Here is a 20809-nt window from a genome sequence, read left to right on the forward strand (position 1 = left end):
GAAAACCGCCTTAGGGCTGAAGGTGGGACTTGCTAGCGGCAATGCTGCTCTTTTTGCACTAAAAAGGTTTATGGAGATGTTTGCATATGCATATCAAGGCACAGCACTTTTCCTTAAACTTATTCATGTCACAGAGATCTTTATTCATGTCTTACTGCTGACCTTCTCCCTATGAGGATCCTATTATCCTGCCACTTCCCATTTTCTAAGATGGTAAAGATAATGATCAATAAATACTGAGGGAACTCAGAGACCGGTGCCGGCGCGGGTCCTCAGTATGCTGAGCGCTGGTCCTCTGGGCCCATTTTTTCTTTCTTTATACTTTTTTTTTTTTTTGAGACGGAGTCTCACTCTGTCGCCCAGGCTGGAGTGCAGTGGCCGGATCTCAGCTCACTGCAAGCTCCGCCTCCCGGGTTTACGCCATTCTCCTGCCTCAGCCTCCCGAGTAGCTGGGACCACAGGCGCCCGCCACCTCGCCCGGCTAGTTTTTTGTATTTTTTTAGTAGAGACGGGGTTTCACTGGGTTAGCCAGGATGGTCTTGATCTCCTGACCTTGTGATCCGCCCGTCTTGGCCTCCCAAAGTGCTGGGATTACAGGCTTGAGCCACCGCGCCCGGCTCTTTCTTTATACTTTATCTCTGTGTCTCATTTCTTTTCTCAAGTCTCTTGTTCCACCTAACGAGAAACAACCACAGGTGTGGAGGGGCAGACCACCCCTTCACCTCATAAGTCCTGCGTAGGTCTGAGACGTGGGCTTCATGCATGTCTGGCAGGCGTTCAGGCTTTCCCATCATGTGTCTATCCCCTGGGTCACATCCATGTTAGGTGGGTACCACAGTCTAAAGTCCTTCCACATACCAGGGTTGATAATTTATCAGCTGCCATTGATCAAAGTTCACAAGGTGAATTTTCATAAACTTCTAAAGCTGCCTACAGTTTCCAGTAAACAAATCTCTTTAAATTTACGAAAGCAATGCTTGCTGATTGTAAAAAACACACAGTGCCAAAGCATAGAAAGGAAGAAGCCCCGCTTGCAATTCGCTACCTACATCCCACTCCTGGGGCCAACAACTATTGGAAGTGTGGTGAGTGATTGGTTTATATCCTTCTAGATCTTATCTACATATTCGCAAAGAAAAAATATACATATATAAAATAAAATATGTATGGGTTATATCCTTACAAACTGAGATCATAGGCAGTTCCGCAACTTGCCTTTTCTCTGTAACAATAAGTGATGGATGCTTTGCAGGGTTGGTGCTACAGATCCTATTTATTCTTTTAAAAGGCTGCATAGGGAGCTCTGGTGGCACAATGGGTTAGTGCCTGGTGCTTATATTGAGCTCTTTTGTATGAGCACTTCTGAAGGCTCTTTTCTAGAAGTGGAATTGCCAGGTCACGTGCAATTTACATTTTAAAGGATACCCAGTGCCAGGTATAGTGCTTCCTAAATAGCAGGAGTTTTGTAAACATCTGTGGCATGATTGCATGGTGCCAGATGGCCCTCTAGAAAGGTGACACCATTTCCACTCCCACCAAGGATGACCAGAGACACAGAGGTTTCCATTTCTGTCACCAGGTCACAGCAACACTAGGTTTCAGGAGGGCCACTTTCCCTCGGGCCACTCTGCTACTCCCTAGGAGGAGTTAAAGGCCCTGTGATGAAAGGAAGACAACGTCCGGGCGGAGTAACTTCTCCTCCAGGTCTGCCAAGCCCATTTCTCAACATCCCCCTGCTATCACGGTGAGGGTAACATCAGCTCCAGGACTTCTCTCATTGGAACTAGCCACATCTACCCCAAGAACCCACATGTTTTCTGCCACCCCTGACCAATCCCTGAAAGTAACGGGAAACTTCCACTTACGCTTGAGCTCATTCTCCTACAGCCAACCCTAGCACTATCTTGTCAGTAACTGCTGCACTCCTTCCAGGGCCCTATCTCCACTGGGAACCCACACCCGGACAGTCCCTGTTCCTGGCATCTTTGGGGCTGCCTGTGCCATCAAACAGCCCCCAACTCTGCCACCTGCCTGCATACTGATGCCCCCAGGATGGGCATTATTGGGAGAGCACTAAAGGAGGCACCCCCTGCTGGCACACGAGGGCCAGTTCTACCTCCAATCCTCCTGGGAGCTTTGGCCAGCATTGACACGGGGTCCTCGGCCTGGAGAACGAGGCTGGCATTAAGTGGACTGTGAGGGCGCAGTGCAAAGGCAAAAATCAGGGTAGAGGCACCCAGTCCCATCTGAGTCCCAAGGCACTGGCACTGTCCTGCCCCATTCTGCATGACTATGCCAGGCCCCCATGTGACTCTTCCCCTAGGGCTTAACTCCCACGGGTGGGGCTGGAAGAGAAGGGTGGAACCTGCCATCTCCTCCCCTCCCTGTAGGAGATTCCAGGGTGGGGCCGTTCAAGGACTCCTAAAGCCCCACTCCACAGATGCCCAGCCCCACCCACTGCTCTCCTGGGCTTCTCCCCACCCCCGTCGTCTCCCAGCAGGTGGTTTCCTGCTATCAACAGCAGAATGGGCTGTCCCAGGGCTGCTTCCTGGATCCAACTCCTCGCAGCCAACTTCTCACAACTCAAGGTAAGACAGCCAGAGAGCTGGGCTCCATGTGTCCCAGGGAAGCTGTGGGCAGAAGGGATTGGGAAACCCACACAAGGGACACGCGCACCCCATTTCCAGGCTCTTTGGCACACAGAGACATCAAAAAACAGGCAGCCAAAGCATCTAGAACAAGCGTCTCCCCAAGAGCGGCCCACGGATGGACTGTCCTCCCAGAAGGCTCATCAGTGGTGGGATTGCGGCACAGCGACCCCCTCACCGGACCCCCCAGCAGTGTCTGGACTCACCTCTCCACCCACCTCCCCACACAGCCAGAGGCAGGCCCTCAGCCGCAATCAGTAACATTCAGTGAGGACACGTGTTTATCCTGTGTTGTGGGTGGGTACAGTGAGTTCTCTATTCAGGTAGGAGTGGAAGCTGGCTCAGAGCTCATCCAGTCCAATGTCCCACAGGTATAGAAGTGCCCTGATAAAACCTCAGAGCTGGCTGTCCAGTCAAGATTTGCATACCTCCAGAAATGGGGCTCTTACTACCCCTCGGAGTAGCCCATTCTGCTGTTGGGCACCTCCAATGGTCGGCATTTTCCTTCTGGCATCCTCTTTCTTGGGTTGGTTGGGGGGCAGATACTGTCACTCCAGCCTAACCCTCAGGACAAGAGAGGTAGCTGGGGTGGAAACAGGCAGAAAAAGTAATAACTTAAATCCAAGGATGAACAGAGGCATGGCAGGATGGGCAGGGACAATCCTGGGGTGCCAGCAGTCTCTAGCTTGATCCAGGAGGCACTGGGGAGGAGGCTGCTGATCGCAAGCTTCCAGGCAGGAGGTGACTCAGAAGGCCGGGTTGTCAATGCCCCTCTGACCCCCTGTATATTCTTCAGGCCTGAAGCTGTAGGGAGGGGGTGGCTCTGTGGGAGTTGGGCCCAGGCTGGGCTTCAGAATCACCTGCAGGGAAAAGAGGGAATTCAGTCTTCTGGGTCCTGGCCCTGGCCACCATTCCCCGCTGCCAGCTGAGGCATGGTTACCAGGGAGAGGGGTGACCCAGTGCTGGGTGCAGAGTGCCCTCCAGGGTCGAAGGGCCCTCCACTGTCCCTGCTGCACAGCCGGCCAGAAGCAAGGCAGGGATAGGGGTGAGACACCCACCTCACTGTAGCGGGGTGGGGATGCAGAGGGGGATGCTCTGACCCTCTCTGGAGGGATGATGGAGGGCAGTTCCAGGGGCCCCTGGCAATCCACTGGGGCGTCTGCCTCCCGTTCTCTGCAGTTGCGACAGAAGCACTTAGCCAGGCCACAGATGCAAAAGAGGGACAGGATGACCAGGAAGATGATGACGAAGATCCTGGGGTGGGGACCACCAAGAGCAACCTGAGTCCCCAGGCCACCCTGGGGACTCCCCACACCTCCCCTCTCCCGCCGCCCACACTGCCCCCTCGGCAGGTGCCTGGCCTTGCCCTGTGTGGACCAGGTCCCTCCAAGGACTGCGCCCAGAGGAGCTGGCCCTGGGCTCACCTCACGGGGACAGGGAAGATTTCGTTCTCCTGGCAGCAGCTGTCACCACAGCATTTGAATCCTTTGGGGCAGTTGCTGGACGGAGGGCACAGAAAAGGGCAAGGAGAAGCTGTTGGCACCAGAATGGAGAGGCAGAAGGATCCCAGCCTCCCCAAAACACACCCAATATGCTCATGGCACCAAGCCACCCCTTAGCGGGGTGGAGGGTACGGCCCCCTCTGAGCTCAGTAGGAGGACTCTGGGGAAGGGCGTGTGCACTCGCGCCCAGTCCGGCTCCCTATTGGGCCCCACGCCCCTCATCTGTAACATGGGTGGAAGAAGTATCCTGTTGATCTCAGCAGGCAGGTGTGGGGATGGGGCATAGCAGCGGCCATGACACCGCTCATCCAACTCTAAGGAGGTGTGGGGAAAGAGGCCACATGGCATGTCCAGGAAGAGAAAGTCCTCGCTGGTGCCCATGGAGTATGAGGAGTCAGAGAATGGGTGCTTTCAGAACACCCAGTGCTGACCTAATGGAAACACTTTTCTGCCCAGTGACCCTTACCAAGCCCCACCCCTGTGCTCGGGCTTCTGGGATTTCTCTATGAGGGTTAGCCCCCTGCCTTCTACCCAGGGGACCCTCAGAGGGGAGATGGCCTGGCACTGCAGTAGGAAGGACCGGGATCCAGCTACAGACCTGCCCCCAAGTGTGGAAGTCCCTGAGTTCGTTGGTGGACAGGGTGGGGTCTCCCTCTTTGGCTGGGAAAGTAGGGGGACAGTTTCTGGCTGGATTGGGAGTGGGTGAGGATGGATGGGGTTTCTGGCCCCCCACACCCTACAAGGCATGCAGGGCGTGATTTGGGTTGCTCCTCCCCACTCCCCAGATTGGAAATGATGGCTTCCAGACTTACAAGATGAAACCACATTTGGCTGCAACCTGTGGAAGAAAAGAGAGAGGTCGGGGTCATAAACTGGGGATAGTGGGAGTGGGGTCTCCATTCAGATGCTACCCAGGTACCTCACAGGCAGCAGGTCCCCAGTAGACTCAGTCTCTTCCTGCAAGTCACTCCCCACCTCACTCTCTACTATGTTCCCAGGTCAGTGCTTGGAGCCCCGCTGACCCCTGGCTGGCCCCAGCTGCCCTTACTCTCTCAGCACATTCCATCACCCCAGGGTTTATAAGCTCATCCCTTCTGACCACCCTTCCAACCCGGCTTCTGCCGTGACACCCATGGCTCAGGACACTAGCGGCTTTCTTTCTCCCGCCCTGTCACTGCAGACACTGTGGGCAGGAGCACTCTTACTATAATGCAAATCTCATCACCAAAAAACCTTGCTGGAAGCCGCCTTTGGTGGCTCCCTGGGGTAGAGACCCCACAGTGGGCAGCTGCACTCCCTCCCCTTTCGCTTCTCCTAGTTCTTTCTCTTCCTCTCACACACACCCACTGGGAGTTCCCTGAACATACCTGGCTGTTTTACACCTGAGCCTCCATTCATCCTTCAGATCCCTGCCTAGGGGATTCCATGCTCTGCAAAGCTGCCAGGACCCCGCCTCCCGAATCAGCTTCTCCCTCTTCTAAACTAGGTCTACAGGGCAGCCAGGGCATCTTACGGAATTTCACTCCATTGATAGCAATTGTGTGTCAAAGCTGCACTGATTTGGAATACTCTTCTAGGTGGCTGCAAGGCTGGCCCCAGCCCCTCCCTCTCTGGTTACCTTATTTAAAATTACAACCACTCTCCTTCCTCTTAGTGTGCTTAATTTTTCTCCATATCTCTTATCAACATCTAACATACTATATATTTACTTTATCTTGTTAATTGTCCTTCAGTTGTGTCAAAGGCAAACTCCGTGAGGGCAGGGATTTTTGCTACATCATTGTTGAAAACTCAATAGTCAAAATAATTGCAGAATGAATGAACGTGCATTCATCAATTACCTGGTTTCATTTCATCCTTGCTGCTCCCAGACTGTGGGGGAGGGATGTAGGTGCCAGAACATAGGAAATGGGTGGTGGGGGAGGGCATCTGTCACCTCACCCTAGCCTCCTGGGACAAACAACCAAGGCTAAAAGTAGGACACCAGCTTTGGCAAACCATTATCTTTATCTTTATACCTTTACTTGAAATATTTCAATTGCAAATCACAACAGTAAAGATAAGAATACCAGTGATAGCCGATAATAGTTGGGGTAATTCCCCTTTTCCATGCTCAGTCCCAGGCTGAGTACCATCTCACAGGTTTTGTCCCCTTGTGGGGACAGGAACAGGAAGGAACCCCTGCAGGTTGGCCCAGAGAGGGTGAGTCTGTGAATCCAAATCACACAGCACACAGGAATGACTATAGAATTGGAGACAGGCTGGGCGCGGTGCCTCATCTCTGCAATCCGAAGTACTTTGGGAGGCTGAGGTGGGTGGATTGCTTGAGGCCAGGAGTTTAAGAGCAACCTGGCCAACATAGCGAGACCCTATCTCTATTTTTTTTTTTTTCTGAGACGGAGTCTCAGACTGTTGCCCAGACTGGAGTGCAGTGGTGCGATCTTGGCTCACTGCAACCTCTGCCTCCCAGGTTCAAGTGATTCTTCTGCCTCAGCCTCCTAAGTGGCTGGGATTATAGGCACGTGCCACCATACCCAGCTAATTTTTGTATTTTTGGTAGAGATGGGGTTGTTGGTCAGGCTGGTCTCAAACTCCTAACCTCATGATCGGCCTGCCTCGGCCTCCCAAAGTGCTGGGATTACAGGCGTGAGTCACTGCGCCCAGCCTCTATTTTTTAAATTAAAAAAAAAAAAATATATATATATATATATATGGAGACAAATCGAAGGGTCCATCCAGGCACTCGGCAGCACCCCTTCCCCCTCAGACCCCACTCTGGCCCTTGTCCTTTTCCTGGACTCCAACTAAGAAGAGATGGGTAATTAACAGGTTTAGTAAATTAGTCTCAAGTTCCGGTTTGGGATGGGGAGGAGCTCTTCTCCCAGATCATCTCCCCACATTTTAACAAGGGGGTAGTCTTGTCTGGGGTGGTTCAGAGGCTGAGTTTTATGGAGCATCAGGGTGGTCTTGGGCTGGGAGTAAGTAAATCTCAGCTTACTTAACTCCAGAATTAAAGGCATTAACAGCACCTCACCCCTGGGGTTGGTGGGAGGGGTGAACCAGAGGATGCCCAGCCCAGCATTGACACAAACTGACTGCCCAGTGATTTAGAAGCAAAACCTTGCTCACTAACCCAGGTCCATGGAAGGGTTTTGGCAGAGCCACTCTGAAAGCTCAGCCCAGATGTGTGAAGGTACCCTGTTCTGGGAGCAGGCCCTGACTTCCCTCTGGTTCTTAAATGGAAATAAGTCACAAATGCATGTTCTAGACCCGTCTCTGATCCCAGGATAATCACCCACCCCAGGACCGGACAGTCTTCCCCCATCACCTGTAGACTTTACCTGAGAGGAACAGAAGGGCCGAGGGAGCACTAGAACCCTACACCTCCCTCTCAAAATCACAGATTTCAGAGGTCTCCCCAGCCTTGGTCAGGCAGCCAGGTCAAATCCCACCATAGGCTGGGATTACTCACCCCTAGAAGGGGACGAGGGAGCCTTCTCTCCCCTAGAGAACAAGCAGAGACACAGTCCCAAAGAGGGTGGGGACATTCCAGGGTCCCCCAGCACTGGAGGAACAAAGCTGGGGCTACGTCCTGGCCCAGGTGTCCAGACCTCAGGCAGGAAGGAGCTGGAAGGATAAGCTGGGGCTAATACGAGGTCCAAAGTCCCTATTCACAGACAGGTGCCAGGTGTCAGATAGGTGGCCGGTGGTGGCCAGTTCCCACCACAGGATCCGCCTCAGAGGTGGGAGAACCTAGGCTCTCCCAGAGCCTCCTCCGCTGCCCCCACCTCCACCTCCACCTCCACCTCCACAGCAAAGAGAGAAAGGAAGTTGCTAATTGTGCGCAGTCAGGAGGAAATCCTGATTATGGAAGGTGGCACCAGGCTCCAGAAGCAGGCTCCTGACCTACAAGGGTAGGGCCCGAAAGTTCCACAACCTTACCTCCCAAGTCTCACCTTTTGGGGGCCAGCCAGCAGGCTGAGCAGCAAGGTGGGCGCGAGGCCGGTGACCCAAGCTTGGGACATCCTGGCTTGGGGGCCACTGAGCTTTCCTGTGTAGAGAAGGCGGGGCTCCGACCTCTCCCACTTCTCTCCATCTATGGGGCCCCGCCTCGGGATGGGGGCGGAGCTGCACCGGGAGAGGCGGACTCGGGGCAGGGAGGGGCTGGGAGGAGGAAGGGAGGCGCAGAGGTCTCGGTTGGGTTTTGGGAATTGGGAGGTAGAAGAGATTAACGGATTTTTCTGTTAATCTCTTCTACCTCCGGGCGCGGCTCACGCTGGTAATACTAGGTAATACTCGCCTTGGGAGGCTGAGGCGGGCAGATCACTTCAGGTCAGGAGTTCGCGGCCAGCTTGGCCTACGTGGAGAAACCCCGTCTCCACTAAAAATAAAAAATTTAGCCGGGCGTGGTGGCGGGTGCCTGTAATCCCAGCTACTCAGGAGCCTGAGGCAGGAGAGTCGCTTGAACCCGGGAAGCAGAGGTTGTAGTGAGCCGAGATCGCGCCAGTGCACTCCAGCCCGGGCGATGGAGTGAGACTCCATCTCAAAATAAATAAATAAATAAATAGATAAATAACCTAAATTTAAAAAGAGGTGAGGTCAACTCCACACCGCTGAGCTGGGCCTTCCTAACCTCCAACTCCTCCACTCTTAAGTGCCCCAGACTCCAGGGAGGGGTGCCGGGACCGGCAGGAGTGGGAGGGGGACGTGGAAGACCCTTCTCATCTGGACTGCTGGGTCTGGTGAGAAGTCATGGGGGCAGAGGTTGAGGGAGGGGAAGGCGAAGGTTCTAGGGTAGATTTCGAGGTGTTATGGTTGGAGGATATCACCCCATTGCGTTTTGGACAAAAAAAGGAGGGAGGGGGCAGCCTGGCTGATTTCAGAGTGACCTGAGATTTCCAGGTCGAGGAAGCAAGACCAGGAGCACAACATGGGTACCTTCGTGTGCCCTCCCTCTTGAAATCCTACGGGAGGTGTTGGTGCATTTCCTCCCATTGACAAAACGGGAACTCAGGGTCCCAGGGTTTAGACTGCCCCGGGATCCGCAGCTGGGGCTGGTCCTTTGCCAGGCCCGCCGGGGCGCGGGCGAGCAGGCCCATCCAGATTCCTGGAAAGACCCCGCGGAGGCCGCCTCAGTGCGGAGGGGCGCGATTCCGAGCCCCCTGCGGCCGCCGCCTCCAGCACTCCAGGCGCGGAACTTCCGGGAGGGGCCGGCAGGTGGCAGCGTCGCCCAGCGCGGATGCCCCCGGGAGCCGGGAGGGGCGCGGCCGGGGCTAGTGGGCTGGGGGGCGCTGGGCGAGGGCGGGACTGGAGCGGTGCAGCCAGGACCGCGGGAGGGGGCGAGAGGGCGATGGAACGTGGGGCGCTGCTCCCTGGCCCGGGGAAGGGGGACTCTGAGAGGCTCAACGTCCTGTCCTCGAGCGCCTCCTGCTGTGTCGCCCATCTGTCCTGACCCCTGAAAAACACCCCCGACGTCGGGGACATTTCTTCTCTTTCCTTGTGTCTGCATCTCACCCTTCTCCCTCATCTCTCTCAGTCCATGTTCTCTGACTTACATTTAACCCCTCTGTGTCTCTCACCGTTTCTCCCGGTCTCTGTTTTTCTGCTTCGGTTTCTCCCCATCTGTCTGCACCCAGTTTCCCTCGAGTTCCCAACCTTTCCCTCTGCTCTCCCTTCTGTTTCTCCTCTCTCTGTTCACCCCGTCTGCCTCGGCAGAGGCGTCTGTTTTTCCTCGGTTTCTCTGGTCCCTTCTTCTTGCCCGTGGTTTGGTCCTGTACCCCTAGCCTCTCCGTGTGTTTCTTATGCTGTCTCCCTACTCTGTCTCTCTCCCTTTCCCTGTCTATTTCCCGTTATCTCCTAGCCCTTGTCGGCCCCTAAGAAGATAATCTTCCAGTCTCCTGATCGGAGGGGTATTGTATTTGCCCCTCTGTATCTGAAGTGACTGTGAGCTTGGAGAAGGGAAGGGGCCGCCCTATCCCCTCCTCCCCTGCAGGTAGACCTTGGCAGGGGGACCTAGTCCTGAAAGTGCTGGAGCCTCCGCCTCTTGAGTCGTTGCCAGCTTGGGCTTCTAGGGTTCTTCTTGTTCCCACCCAGGCCCCACTGCACCAGTAAGGACTGGGGTCTCTACGCCACCCTCCCCGCTATCCTGCCCAGGCCGGGAGCCCTACAGAGGTGTGGCCTTATGGGAGAAGAAAATGAGAAAATGGTTGAGCTCAGAGGAGGAAGATACCCTGGGGGGTGATGAGGGTGCTGAAAAGGGCATGTGGGAACTCATGGGACAGATATGGGGGGCCAGCAGGGTGGGGATGAGGGAACTAGGCAGGCACCAGTGCCCTGAAGAGGGGCAGGAGGAGGGGGAGGAGGCTGGCATGGCTGCTCTTTGGGTCTCTGGCATCAACCTGACCCGGATCTAGGGTTGCCGGACAAGAGACAGGAGGCCTAGGTAAATCCAAATTTCAGATAAACAATGAATAATTTTCTTTTAGTATAATTATGTCCCATGCTCGTTCTCTCTCTCTCTCTCTCTCTCTCTCTCTATATATATATATATATATATATTTTTTTTTTTTTTTTTTTTTTTTTGAGAACCGAGACTGGAGTGGAGTGGTGCGAGCTCACTGCAACTTCCATTTCCCAGATTCAAGCTATTCTCACGCTTCAGCCTCCCTTGTAGCTGGGATTACAGGCATGTGCCTGTGCCACTGTGTCCAGCTAATTTTTTGTATTTTTAGTAGAGATAGGGTTTTACCTTGTTGGCCAGGCTGGTCTCCAACTCCTGGCCTCAAGTGATCTACCCACCTTGGCCTCCCAAAGTGCTGGGATTACAGGTGTGAGCCACCACGCCTGGGCCCAAGCGATATTTGAGACATACTTATGCTAAAATTTACTTTTCTATCTGAAATTCACATTTAACTGGATGTTCTGTATTTTTCTTTGTTAAAACTGGCAACCAAGCCAGGCACAGTGGCTCATGTCTATAACCCCAGCACTTTGAGAGGCCGTGGTGGGAAGATCACTTGAGCCCAGGAGTTTGAGACCAGCCTGGGCAACATAGCGAGACCCTGTCTCTGCAAACAAAGAAAAGAAAAGCAATTAAGCCAGTGTGGTGGCATGTACCTGCAGTCCCAGTTACTCTGGAGGTTGAGTTGGGAGGATCACTTGAGCCTAGGAGTTCAAGGCTGCGGTGAGCTGAGATCACACCACTACATTCCAGCCTGGGTGACAGAGCACCACCCTGGCTCTAAAAAGAGAAACAAAACAAAACAAAATCTGCCAATGCTATCCACATCCCTACAATGTCATAGGAACAAACTCCACCCCCACCCCACATCTTCCAATGGAGAAGCGAGGTCCCTAGCACTCGACTCACCAGGCAGAGTCTGAAGGGCTCTCGAGCCCCTCGGCTGAGCCCCCAGTTCCTTCCATGACATCAAAGGCCCTGTGTTCCTTCCTGCAGATGGGGACAAGACGAGGAGCCTGGAGGTGGGTGGCCCCAGGCCAGGCCAAGAACACCAGGGCCTATTAGCATTCATCATGGCCGCAGGGCCCTAGGATTCTTGGTGGGTGAGGTCAGAAGGGGGTGGGAGCACCATGGAAACCCCTAGACTGAGCAGAGAGGGAGGGGCTGTTCTAGAGGAAGAAGGGTCCTGGACAAGGCCAGCATCTTCTGTTCCGCGTGTCGTCTGGCACCAGGAGGGCAGTGTATGCAGGTGCTCAGGCATACACGAGCATGGAAACCCAGAGGCCTCATGCAGTCAGCGGCCGCCTAAATTCAATGCCAAATTCCATCCGGGGTTTCCCAAGAGCAGCCACTTCGAAACGTCTTCATAAGCGCTCGCTGGGCCCCCCAGTGCATTCACTAAAGAATGAGCTGATTGTGCATCCTGCCTGGGCTCAGCTGGAAGGAGGGGCCTCCGAGGCCAGCCGGCCCACTTATGCCCTTCTCAGAGGAGGCAACCGGGCCAGAGGGCGGGAAGGCCAGGTCGCACAGGACAGGAGGGGCTGAGTCAGGATCAGAATGAAGCAGTGCTGGAGATGCCACGCCCAGCACAGGTGGGACTCACCTCGGGCCTCAGGAGCCCTGCTCCACTGCTCCGGATGGAGGATCACTCAGGGTGGGTGGCCTTGCCCAGCCTGGCTTAGCCCAGCCCAGGGGGCCAGGCCTGGGTGAAGGGGAAGAGACAGGCTGAATTCTGTTTTACTTGGCAGTCCCCTCCACCCCCATACTTTGGTGGTCACTAATATCTGTAATGGCTGATGGCACTGGGCTGGGATCTCTTTTCAAAGCCAGCAGAATGCTCTGCTCTAGCCCGGCTCTGCCTGTAGGGGCAGTATTGTGTCGTGTTAGTCAGTGTGCCACTGAATATATTGTGCTGTGTGACCTTAGACGAGAAATGGAACTTCTCTGGGTCTCTCTCAACAGGGAGGAGAGGCAGGAGCTGGATAACAGCACCTCCTTCATCATACAGGCCATGATAAGGATGAAATAGGCCGCTCAGTGTCTGGCATTCAGTAATGGCAAATAAATGCTAGCTGTCATTCCTGGCAGAGACAAGGGGCCCACACTTCCTTCTCTGCATTTCACATGGAGGCAGAGTGGGGTGCCAAGGAATGCAGGGTCTCGCTGCTGTCAGACTGCTCACTCCCCTGGACGGGCTGCAGCATCCAGCCTGTTTCCCCAGGACACCTTGCTCACTAAACCCCCTGCTGTCCACTGGGCCCCACTAAGGGCCAGTCAGGCCTGAGAAGATGGGGCTGGTGACAGATCCCAGAGGATGCCCAGGTGCCGACTACTCCTGACCGTGGTGCTGGGACTGGATATGTGATTCCCTCCACTCCCAGTTTGTTCCCCCTTTCTACTCCCACGCGGCCCACTGAGCACTGCCTGGGTCTACTTCACAGAGGAGGCCCGCCTCTCCACATGGGCTGAGAGCCCATGGAGAGCAGAGCTGTGCCTGTCACAGGCGTCCTCTCCCTTTATCCCCACTGCCATTGGCCTCCTGTGCAACCTGGCTCATCAGGACTTTCATAGCCATATTCAACAAGGCCTCTAGCTTGGTCTCCTCATTGCCAAGGAGGGACAGACCATGTTGGGCATGTCTCTTTCTTGCTCCCTAATCTTCAGAGGCTCGCTATTGCCACCTGAATAAAGTCCCATCCCAGAGAGACCTTCAGGGTCCCCCATAACCAGTCCCTACCTGACCCCCACCCCCGCCATGTTCTCCAACCCCTCCTCTTACTCTTTCTGCTTCTCTCCTTGCCTCTGCCCAGGCAGTTTTTTCCACCTAGTTTCTTCCCCAAATCCCTCCCAGAAACCGAACACATTCTTCCCCATCCTTTAAAGCTCAGCCCAAATGCCACCTCCTCCAGAAAGCCTACCTGGACTTGAATCTTCCTTCAACAAGTGATTGTCTACTCCCTGCTTGCCCCTACCCAGGCCTCTTCCCTGGGCCTCTCTGACAGCCCTTGGCCGTTTTCCATTGAAGATGTGTGGACATGTCCTAATGCTCCCACCCGGCTGCTGCGGGGGCTGGCCAGCTCTGATTCAGCATGCATTTCCCCCTGGTGCTTTGTTCCAAGTAAACACTGGCTCTGTTGTCATTGAATCCAAGCTGGTTAGGGGCCTTCCTGGGTCAGGGGCCAGATTTCTCCAAGTGGATAGGGAATTCGTTTCCAAAGTCCTTGGTGAAGGACTCGTGGATGGGGTGGGAGGAGTCCAGACTGACTGGGCTCCCCACCACACTGGCTGTGTGGTTTGGGGAATCCACCTCTTCTGCTTCCTGCACCCCCTCCAAAGGGTGTGCTCAAATTTGTGACTCCCTGCTCAGCAAGTGAGGACGATGGCTCCCTAGGGATTGAGCAAATCCTAAGGGAGTGTAGCAAGGAATGCTTGGCTTACGGTCCACCTTCCTGGAGGAGGCAGAGTCCAATAACAGGACTTCTTGGCCATGGGATGGGGACCTCAGTTCCCTTTCCAACTTTTTTTTTTTTTTTTTTTTTTTTGGAAATTGAAGCCCACCAGCCCCTTTCCCATTCTTGGGGTGATGGGCATGGGGGGTGGAAGAGATCACTTCTGGAGTCAGCTCCAAGTCTGAGCCGTGAACCTGTGGGCCCGGAGGGTGGAGGGAGGGCAAACCACCTGAGAATTAACAGTGCAGGGCGCTTATTATCCCGATGAGCAGGTTGGAGGGACTCACTGATGCTCACTTTCCTGGAGGCTTAGCAGAGACAAAAACGCCTTTTGGGAGCCATTATCCTTCCAAAGTGTAGGTTTCTGGGGTGCAGGCCGGGGTGGAAAGGAAAACACCTCAAAGAACCGGGATGGGTGTCAGGTGGGGAGGGTCAGGGGAAGGTTGAGCTGATGAGCTTTGGCTTCCGCGGTGGCAGATGGAGCAGAGCCATGAAGGCTTGGGCAGGAGAGGCTGAGCTAAGACTAGGGCGAGGGTCTTGAGAGCCCCCATGCCTGGCTTCCTTCCTCTGGGACCCCTCCTTCAGTCTGCAGCCCCAATCTGACACCTACCCTCAGTGTCTACTCTCTGAGACCGGATCCTGTAGCCAGAGGGAAGAAAGGAATTTGGGATCCTCACTTTCTACCTCTGTTCTTGTTGGCTCCTGAAAAGAGGGTTCTACTGCACCCTGTTTGTGGGTTCCTCTGTTTCTGACCCAAATGTTACTGGGGCTGTAGTTAGACCTAGAAGAACTTTTCAGATCCAAAGGAGCTGCGGATTCAGGACAGCCATGGGAATGGGAGCCCTTTCATGGTCTGGGGGCTCAGACTAGAGTGGGGCCTAGGCACAGCCTGAGAAGACCCCTGAAGCTGTAAAGGCAGAGAATGAATGTGAGCAGTGGGGAGGGATTCAGGCAGGCAGAGATCACATCCTTCCTCACATCATAGCTCCTCTAAGCAGCCACATCATCTGGCTCCCAGCTGAAGACAGACTTGGCTTTGGTTGTGTGGGAGCTGCATGTGTGCACGTATGTATATTAGGTGCACGTGTGTGCATGCAGAGCATCCCAGCCTCCTGTGTTGATTGGCAGCTCCCACTTACACCGCTTACCCCACTGCCAGTGCCTGGCTTCCTTATCTCCGGGCCAGCCTTTAGGGGGCTGGCTTCAGGATCCCCTCACCCCAGTGGCCCTGTTAGCACCTCCTCTCTCCCTTGTTAGCGCCTCACAACCCCTCTTCCTCCTCCAGCCCCAGCTGTTCCCCCAGAGAGAGGCCCTGTGGCTTGCAGCCCAGTTCTTGCATTCTGATTCCACTTCAGCTTCTACTTTTCGAAGCTTGGTTTTTCTCCCAAACCCTAACCCCCTGCCCTCTCCATTTCCCTCTTGTCCATGTGGAGGGGTCTTTTGCAGGACATCAGAGCCTGGGGGAGGAAGCTGGCTGCCTCCACAACTGAGCATGATTTCTCTTCCAGGCTGGGGCTGAAAGGCTAGCGCACAAAGTGAGCCCCTCCCCATCAGCCTTCCCTGCCTGGAGGGTGGGGAGGGGGCAGTTTGGGAGGGACCCCTGTACTAGGGGCTAAAGCTAAATCTGGTGCCAACTCTGCCCCCTCCTGGGGGCAAAACCCCACTCTGTGGCAGCACTGAATGGGTGGGGTGAGGGGGCAAGGCCTCTGGCCTCTTCTGCCTGTCCCCTCCAGGCAGCTGTGCCCAGCCTGAGCCTGGATTGCCGAGTGGGACAGGGTGGTCCTGTGCCTGCAGTCAGGTTGTCAGGCCTCCAGGATTGTAGGTTTCCTCTACGGAAGGGCCCCTTCCACGTGGGCTTTGATGTGTCTGCGAGGTTCGTGGAGGATGTTTGGCTTCAGGGCCGGGTGCCAGGATAAACTCCCTCTGCCTGCTGGGCCAAACCACTGCCTCCTTCCCGCCTGGCTCTCCTGCCTCCCCCAGCCTTGGGCCTGGCCTCCTCCAAGACCAGCACTGCCCTGCCTGCTTACTGCAGTGGGCACCAAGATGCCACTGTTACTGCTACTGGGGAGAGGCCTGTGGGCAATCCTGGTTCCCAAGGCTGGCCCGGGGGTGCCTGCTGCTAGGTGACCGAGGTCCTGCTCCAGGTGGGGGATGCTGGACCCCAACTGCTAGCAGGGATGGGGATGAGATGGAGCAGGGGGGAGGGGGTGTCTACGTGGAGCTGCTTGAACAGGCTTCAGCTCTTCCAGATGTGCAGAGGTTCCAGATGTGGGGATGACTCACCCGGAATGGGGAGGGGTGGGCGGTGCATGGGGAGACGGTGAGCAGGGGGATGTGAGGCCCTGAGCAGCTGCCAGCTGCTGCCTCCTGTCCTCCGGAGCCTGCAGCCCCTCAAAACCCCAAAGGCAGGCAAAATGGTATTTAATAGCTGCTGGGAGCTGCCCAGATGTGTGGCCTCAAGTGTCCCACCATATGTGCTGGGAAAGAGACCTCAGGGCCAGGGGCTCAGCTAGGAGAGAGAGAAAGGGAGAAAGTGGAAGGCAGGCAGAGGAGGTTGGAGGAGGACCGAGAGTGGGAGGGAGGATGGAGAGTGGGAGGGACAGGGTGAAGCCCAGGACTAAAATGGTGCCCCCTACTTGGGCCCACTTTCAAGTGTAGAGGACTGTGTGTGTGTGTGTGTGTGTGTGTGTATGTGTGGGTGCACGTGTGTGCAAGCAAATGTGACCTCGCTGCTGGAGTGGAGGTTACACGGGTGGAGAAGGAGCTGTGTTGGGTGAGCACTGTGTGTCTGGTGTGTCAGCTGTGTTGGTGAGCTGGGTGCTGAATGATGATGTGTATGTTGGGTGTGGCAGGGTGCAGGAGCATGTTCTATACCATCTGTGTGATAGAGAAGGACTGTGGGGACAGCGACTGTGTAGTGGTGGGCTGTGGTGGGGAAAGAGTGTATGTTTATTCCAAGTTACATGTGCCCTTGGAGGCAGAAGGTGGGTCCCACAAACCTGGGGAGTTGAGTGGCATCTGGGCCTACTAGACCAGGACCCCAAAGACCTGGGGCTTCCTTCAGCCTCCTCTGGGGAGCCTTGGGGACCAGTGTCCAGCATCCTGGAGCTGTGGTTTCTCCTGCTGGGCCCTGGGCCATATGGTCTCCCTTGCAGGGCAGCTGGGAGACTCCTGAGCTTCAGAAGCTGGCACCCTGCAAACTGCAGCACAGGGTGTGCAGCGGGCAAGGTGCTTCCCTCCCCACACCGGAGAGCTGCTGTCCTGGCCTCCTCTCAGGCCTGCAGGGGGGTCTGCTGGCAGGGCCACCACTTGCTCCCTGGAGAGGCCCACCTGTGCCAGCCACCCTTGCCAGGGTAAACAGGGCACTAAGTGTCTGGGCTGGTGCCTGCCTAAGGCTGGGCACTGCTTCTCCACACAGGGCTCAGCTCCCAGTTGCGGCTTGGGTTGCCTCCTCCAGCTAAATGACAGGCCTGATGCCCCAGGCCCCATAAACAGTGTTTTCTTGGGAGGTGGGGGTCATGGGGCTGCTGAGCAGACAGATAATCAGGTTGGACTGGGAAGACAGCATGTTGCCTCCTCTAAGGTGGGGGGAAGGCTTTTGTGACCCTCTCCCAGTGCTGCGGGATCCTTGCCCTTCTTCGGTGACACTGGTTGAATCCTCTGTCATTCGCCCAACACACACACACACTCACACTCACACACCACCAGCCCTCCGCACCAGGTTCTCAGCATCAATTTACTTGTGAGTGCAAACAAGCGGTGGCTGGGATCTGGTCAGCTGGTCCTGTGCTGTGCGTCCCCTCTGTTCACAATCCAAGGCTGAAGCCCGCAAAGATTGAGCCACATCTCTAAATCACCGCATGACGGTGTGCACTTGGATGTGTACCTGGCCCTCCAGACACTGCGATGCTGCCGCCCAGCCCTGCCCCATTCCCTGGACATCACTGTGGCTGGCTCCTTCTCGGTCCACCTCCTTGCCGCCCCCTCCACCCTCCCCTCCCTGTATCTGACTCAGAGTGAGAGGAGCCTCTGATTCCTCAGCCCTGCCTCTGACTCCCCTCCAGGCTCCTACCCCCAGGGCAACCTCACAGGGAGGAGGAGCCCTAGCTCCAACCCCCTGAAGTAAAGCCCCCTCGAGGGGGTGGGAGGAGGGGGCAGGTAGAGGCTGGACCTGGGAGAGCCAGGTCTGCAGGCCGAAGAACAGGCTTCCGGGGAGGGCACTGAGCAGGGGCCAGGCTGCCTGAAATAGAGGGGTGTGCAAGGGATGGCAGAGAGCAGGAGGATGCCCTGCCGACACCTGAGCCCGCCAGCAGCCAGGGAGCAGACCTCTGGGCCCAGCCACCCACTGCTGGTCCTGAGGAGGGAGGCAGTGGAGGAGCAGGAAGGTGTCCTCCTGGGTAGCTGGCAGGCCAGAGGCCCTGCCCCCACTTCACTGCGCTGGGGCTCAGAGCAGGGAGAGCGGGCCCTGTGGGTAGGAAGGGGGTGCTGCCATCCTGGGGCTCTGGAAGTGCCCCCTCCCGACTCTCCCTCCCTCCGTCACTGCTCCCCTCTATTTCTGTCTCTGTCCTTTACTCTGCCGCTTCTCTGTGTGTCCCTGTCTTTCTCTGTCTCCCACTCTCTTCTCCCTTTTCTCCTCTCCTGCAGTTTCCCTCCCCTCTGTCTCTTTTCCCCCAAGGGGAGCAGATCCAGTATCTGGGGCCAGCTTCCCAGAATGGAAGGTGGCTTTGTCCAGGGAGAGGGAGGCCCCTGACCCAAGCCCGTGGTCTCAAAACAGCCACATCTGGCTCCCCACTTCTTTGCCCAGACCCTCCTACAGGACCTCTCTGTGTCTGGGAGTCCTTGAAGCCAGAGCCTGTTCTGCCTTGCCAGGTGGTATGGGAGCCCCAGTGCCCCCATATTCAGAACTGCTTGTCTCAGCTACGGGGATGAAGGCAGAGCTCTCTCTCTCTCTCTTCTCTCTCTCTCTCTCATCCCCAGGAAGGCAATGCTCTGGGTGGCTGAGAGGCTGGATTCTGAGCCCCATCGCTGGGTGACCAGCTACCCCGGGTGCCCAGGACAGTTCAGATCTATGCCATTGCCTGGATGTAACTGCTACGAGCACCCCACAGTATCCTAGTTTGGACTAGAAATTACATCCCCCATATCCAGTCAGACCCTGGCAAAGCTCACAGCCTCTCTTACTCCCTTTATCCTCCCAGGAGAGCTGTATAGCCTGCTTTGGCCTCACTCAAGGACAACAGGGCCAGAGAGCGAACAGGGGAGCAGGAACTGTATAAATAGCCCATTTTGGGGGAGCCCCCCCAGCATGGTGTCGGGCGGGTCTGCTTGCTGGAGAGGGAGGAAGGAGAACTGTGGTTGCCCCCAAGCAGCATGTAATTTAGGATTTATTTTGGGGCACTCTCTCTAGCTTGGGGTGGAGCTGAAGTTAATTTAAAGGTTTAATAGGGTCGAGGGCTGGATGGGGAGATTTGGCCTGGCTGGGAAGGGAGTCCTTCCCCCGTTGCCTGCCAACTTCTATGCCTGGGTCCGTTCCTGGGAGGTTTCTAGGACACCTCAGCTCTTGTTCCCAGATGCTCCATGCCTCTCCCTGAGCCTCAGGGTGCTTCCAGCCCGATGGAGAAGCTGGTTCTACCTTTGTCTGATGGAGGGGGCACAGGCTCTGCCCTCAGGGTGCCCTCAGTCTGAGAGGAGACAGGACACAAGACCAGCCTTCAGAGTGGCCAGTCATGATGGCAGCCCCCACCATGATATTAATTTTTAGTCTTTACTTGTTCATGACTCTGTATCTGTGTGTCTTCCTGGAACTTAAGATCTGTGACAGCAGGGCCTTCTAGCTGCCTCTCACAGCATCTTCGGCACTTGCCTAGCACCAAGCGGGCAATATTTCCTGAATGAATGAATGGATGAATGAACTGGGAAACAGCACCAGATCTGAAAGCCACACGTCAAGAGGCAGCAGTGGACAAACTCTAAAGTCCTTCCGCATTGCAGCCTGTGTAATGTGACCCTCCATCTTGCCGCCTCCCGCCCCTCTGGCCACACTCTTCACCCACCAGCTGCTATGAGTACTGGCTGCCCCCGTGTCAGCCCCAGTTCCCACCTCCACCCCTTTCCTCGCTACACTCCCTCCTCCTGCAACTGCCTTTGCTCCCATTGCCACATGACTTAATCCTGCCAGTCCTTCAAGGCCCTATGCAGAGTCACCTCCAGGAAGCCTGCTCAGGTCCCTCCACTGGATCTAAATGTCCGTAGCTTTTTCTCTGGGCCTCTTCTCTCACTCTGTCTGCATAGGCCTGCTGGGGTCATGGCTTCTCTCCATTTTAGGCCATAAGGCCCTGGGAGCCAGGATTGCCTGCAGTTGCCCCGGAGGCCAGTACCTTGAGGGGCCTCCATTGGAGGAAGTGTGAGCTGCCCAGTAGGCAGGTGGTCGTGCGTGCTCCTCTCTGCCCCAGCTTCTGGAAGTGCTGGAGGTGGGAACTGGGGCTGACACCAGGGCAGCCAGTGCTCTATGGTGAAAGGTGTATGTGGTGGTTTTTGGGGGGTGTGGGGGGTGATTTCAGAAGCCAGGGAGGGGCCAGACACGGTGGCTCATGCTTGTAATCCCAGCACTTTGGGAGGCCGAGGCGGGCGGATCACGAGGTCAGAAGATCGAGACCATCCTGGCTAACATGGTGAAACCTTGTCTCTACTAAAAATACAAAAAATTAGCCGGGTGTGGTGGCAGACGCCTACAGTCCCAGCTACTCGGGA

General features: G+C 55.7%; 1 protein-coding gene across 1 annotated transcript; it reads right to left on the reverse strand.

Annotated features, from left to right (window-relative positions):
• Positions 1-1254: 1254 nt before the first annotated feature.
• On the reverse strand, positions 1255-11344 carry TMEM92 (transmembrane protein 92). The gene is made up of 6 exons (XM_023203961.1): positions 11267-11344; positions 8107-8201; positions 4963-4988; positions 4073-4147; positions 3707-3902; positions 1255-3508 (listed from the first exon to the last, which is right to left on the reverse strand). The coding sequence occupies exons 2-6, from the start codon at positions 8173-8175 to the stop codon at positions 3395-3397; spliced, it is 480 nt and encodes a 159-aa protein (XP_023059729.1). The 5' UTR covers positions 8176-8201; positions 11267-11344; the 3' UTR covers positions 1255-3394.
• Between the last annotated feature and the right edge of the window lie 9465 nt (positions 11345-20809).

This window comes from Piliocolobus tephrosceles, chromosome 16 (genome assembly GCF_002776525.5).
Source record: "Piliocolobus tephrosceles isolate RC106 chromosome 16, ASM277652v3, whole genome shotgun sequence".
NCBI lineage: Eukaryota > Metazoa > Chordata > Mammalia > Primates > Cercopithecidae > Piliocolobus > Piliocolobus tephrosceles.

Coding starts and splice junctions, on each gene's coding strand:
- TMEM92 (XM_023203961.1), bottom strand. CDS start 8,175: ATGTCCCAAGCTTGGGTCACCGGCCTCGCGCCCACCTTGCTGCTCAGC. Junction 4,989..8,106: donor TGCTGGCTGGCCCCCAAAAG/GTGAGACTTGGG, acceptor TTTCTTCCACAG/GTTGCAGCCAAATGTGGTTT. Junction 3,509..3,706: donor CCCCACCCCGCTACAGTGAG/GTGGGTGTCTCA, acceptor TTTTCCCTGCAG/GTGATTCTGAAGCCCAGCCT.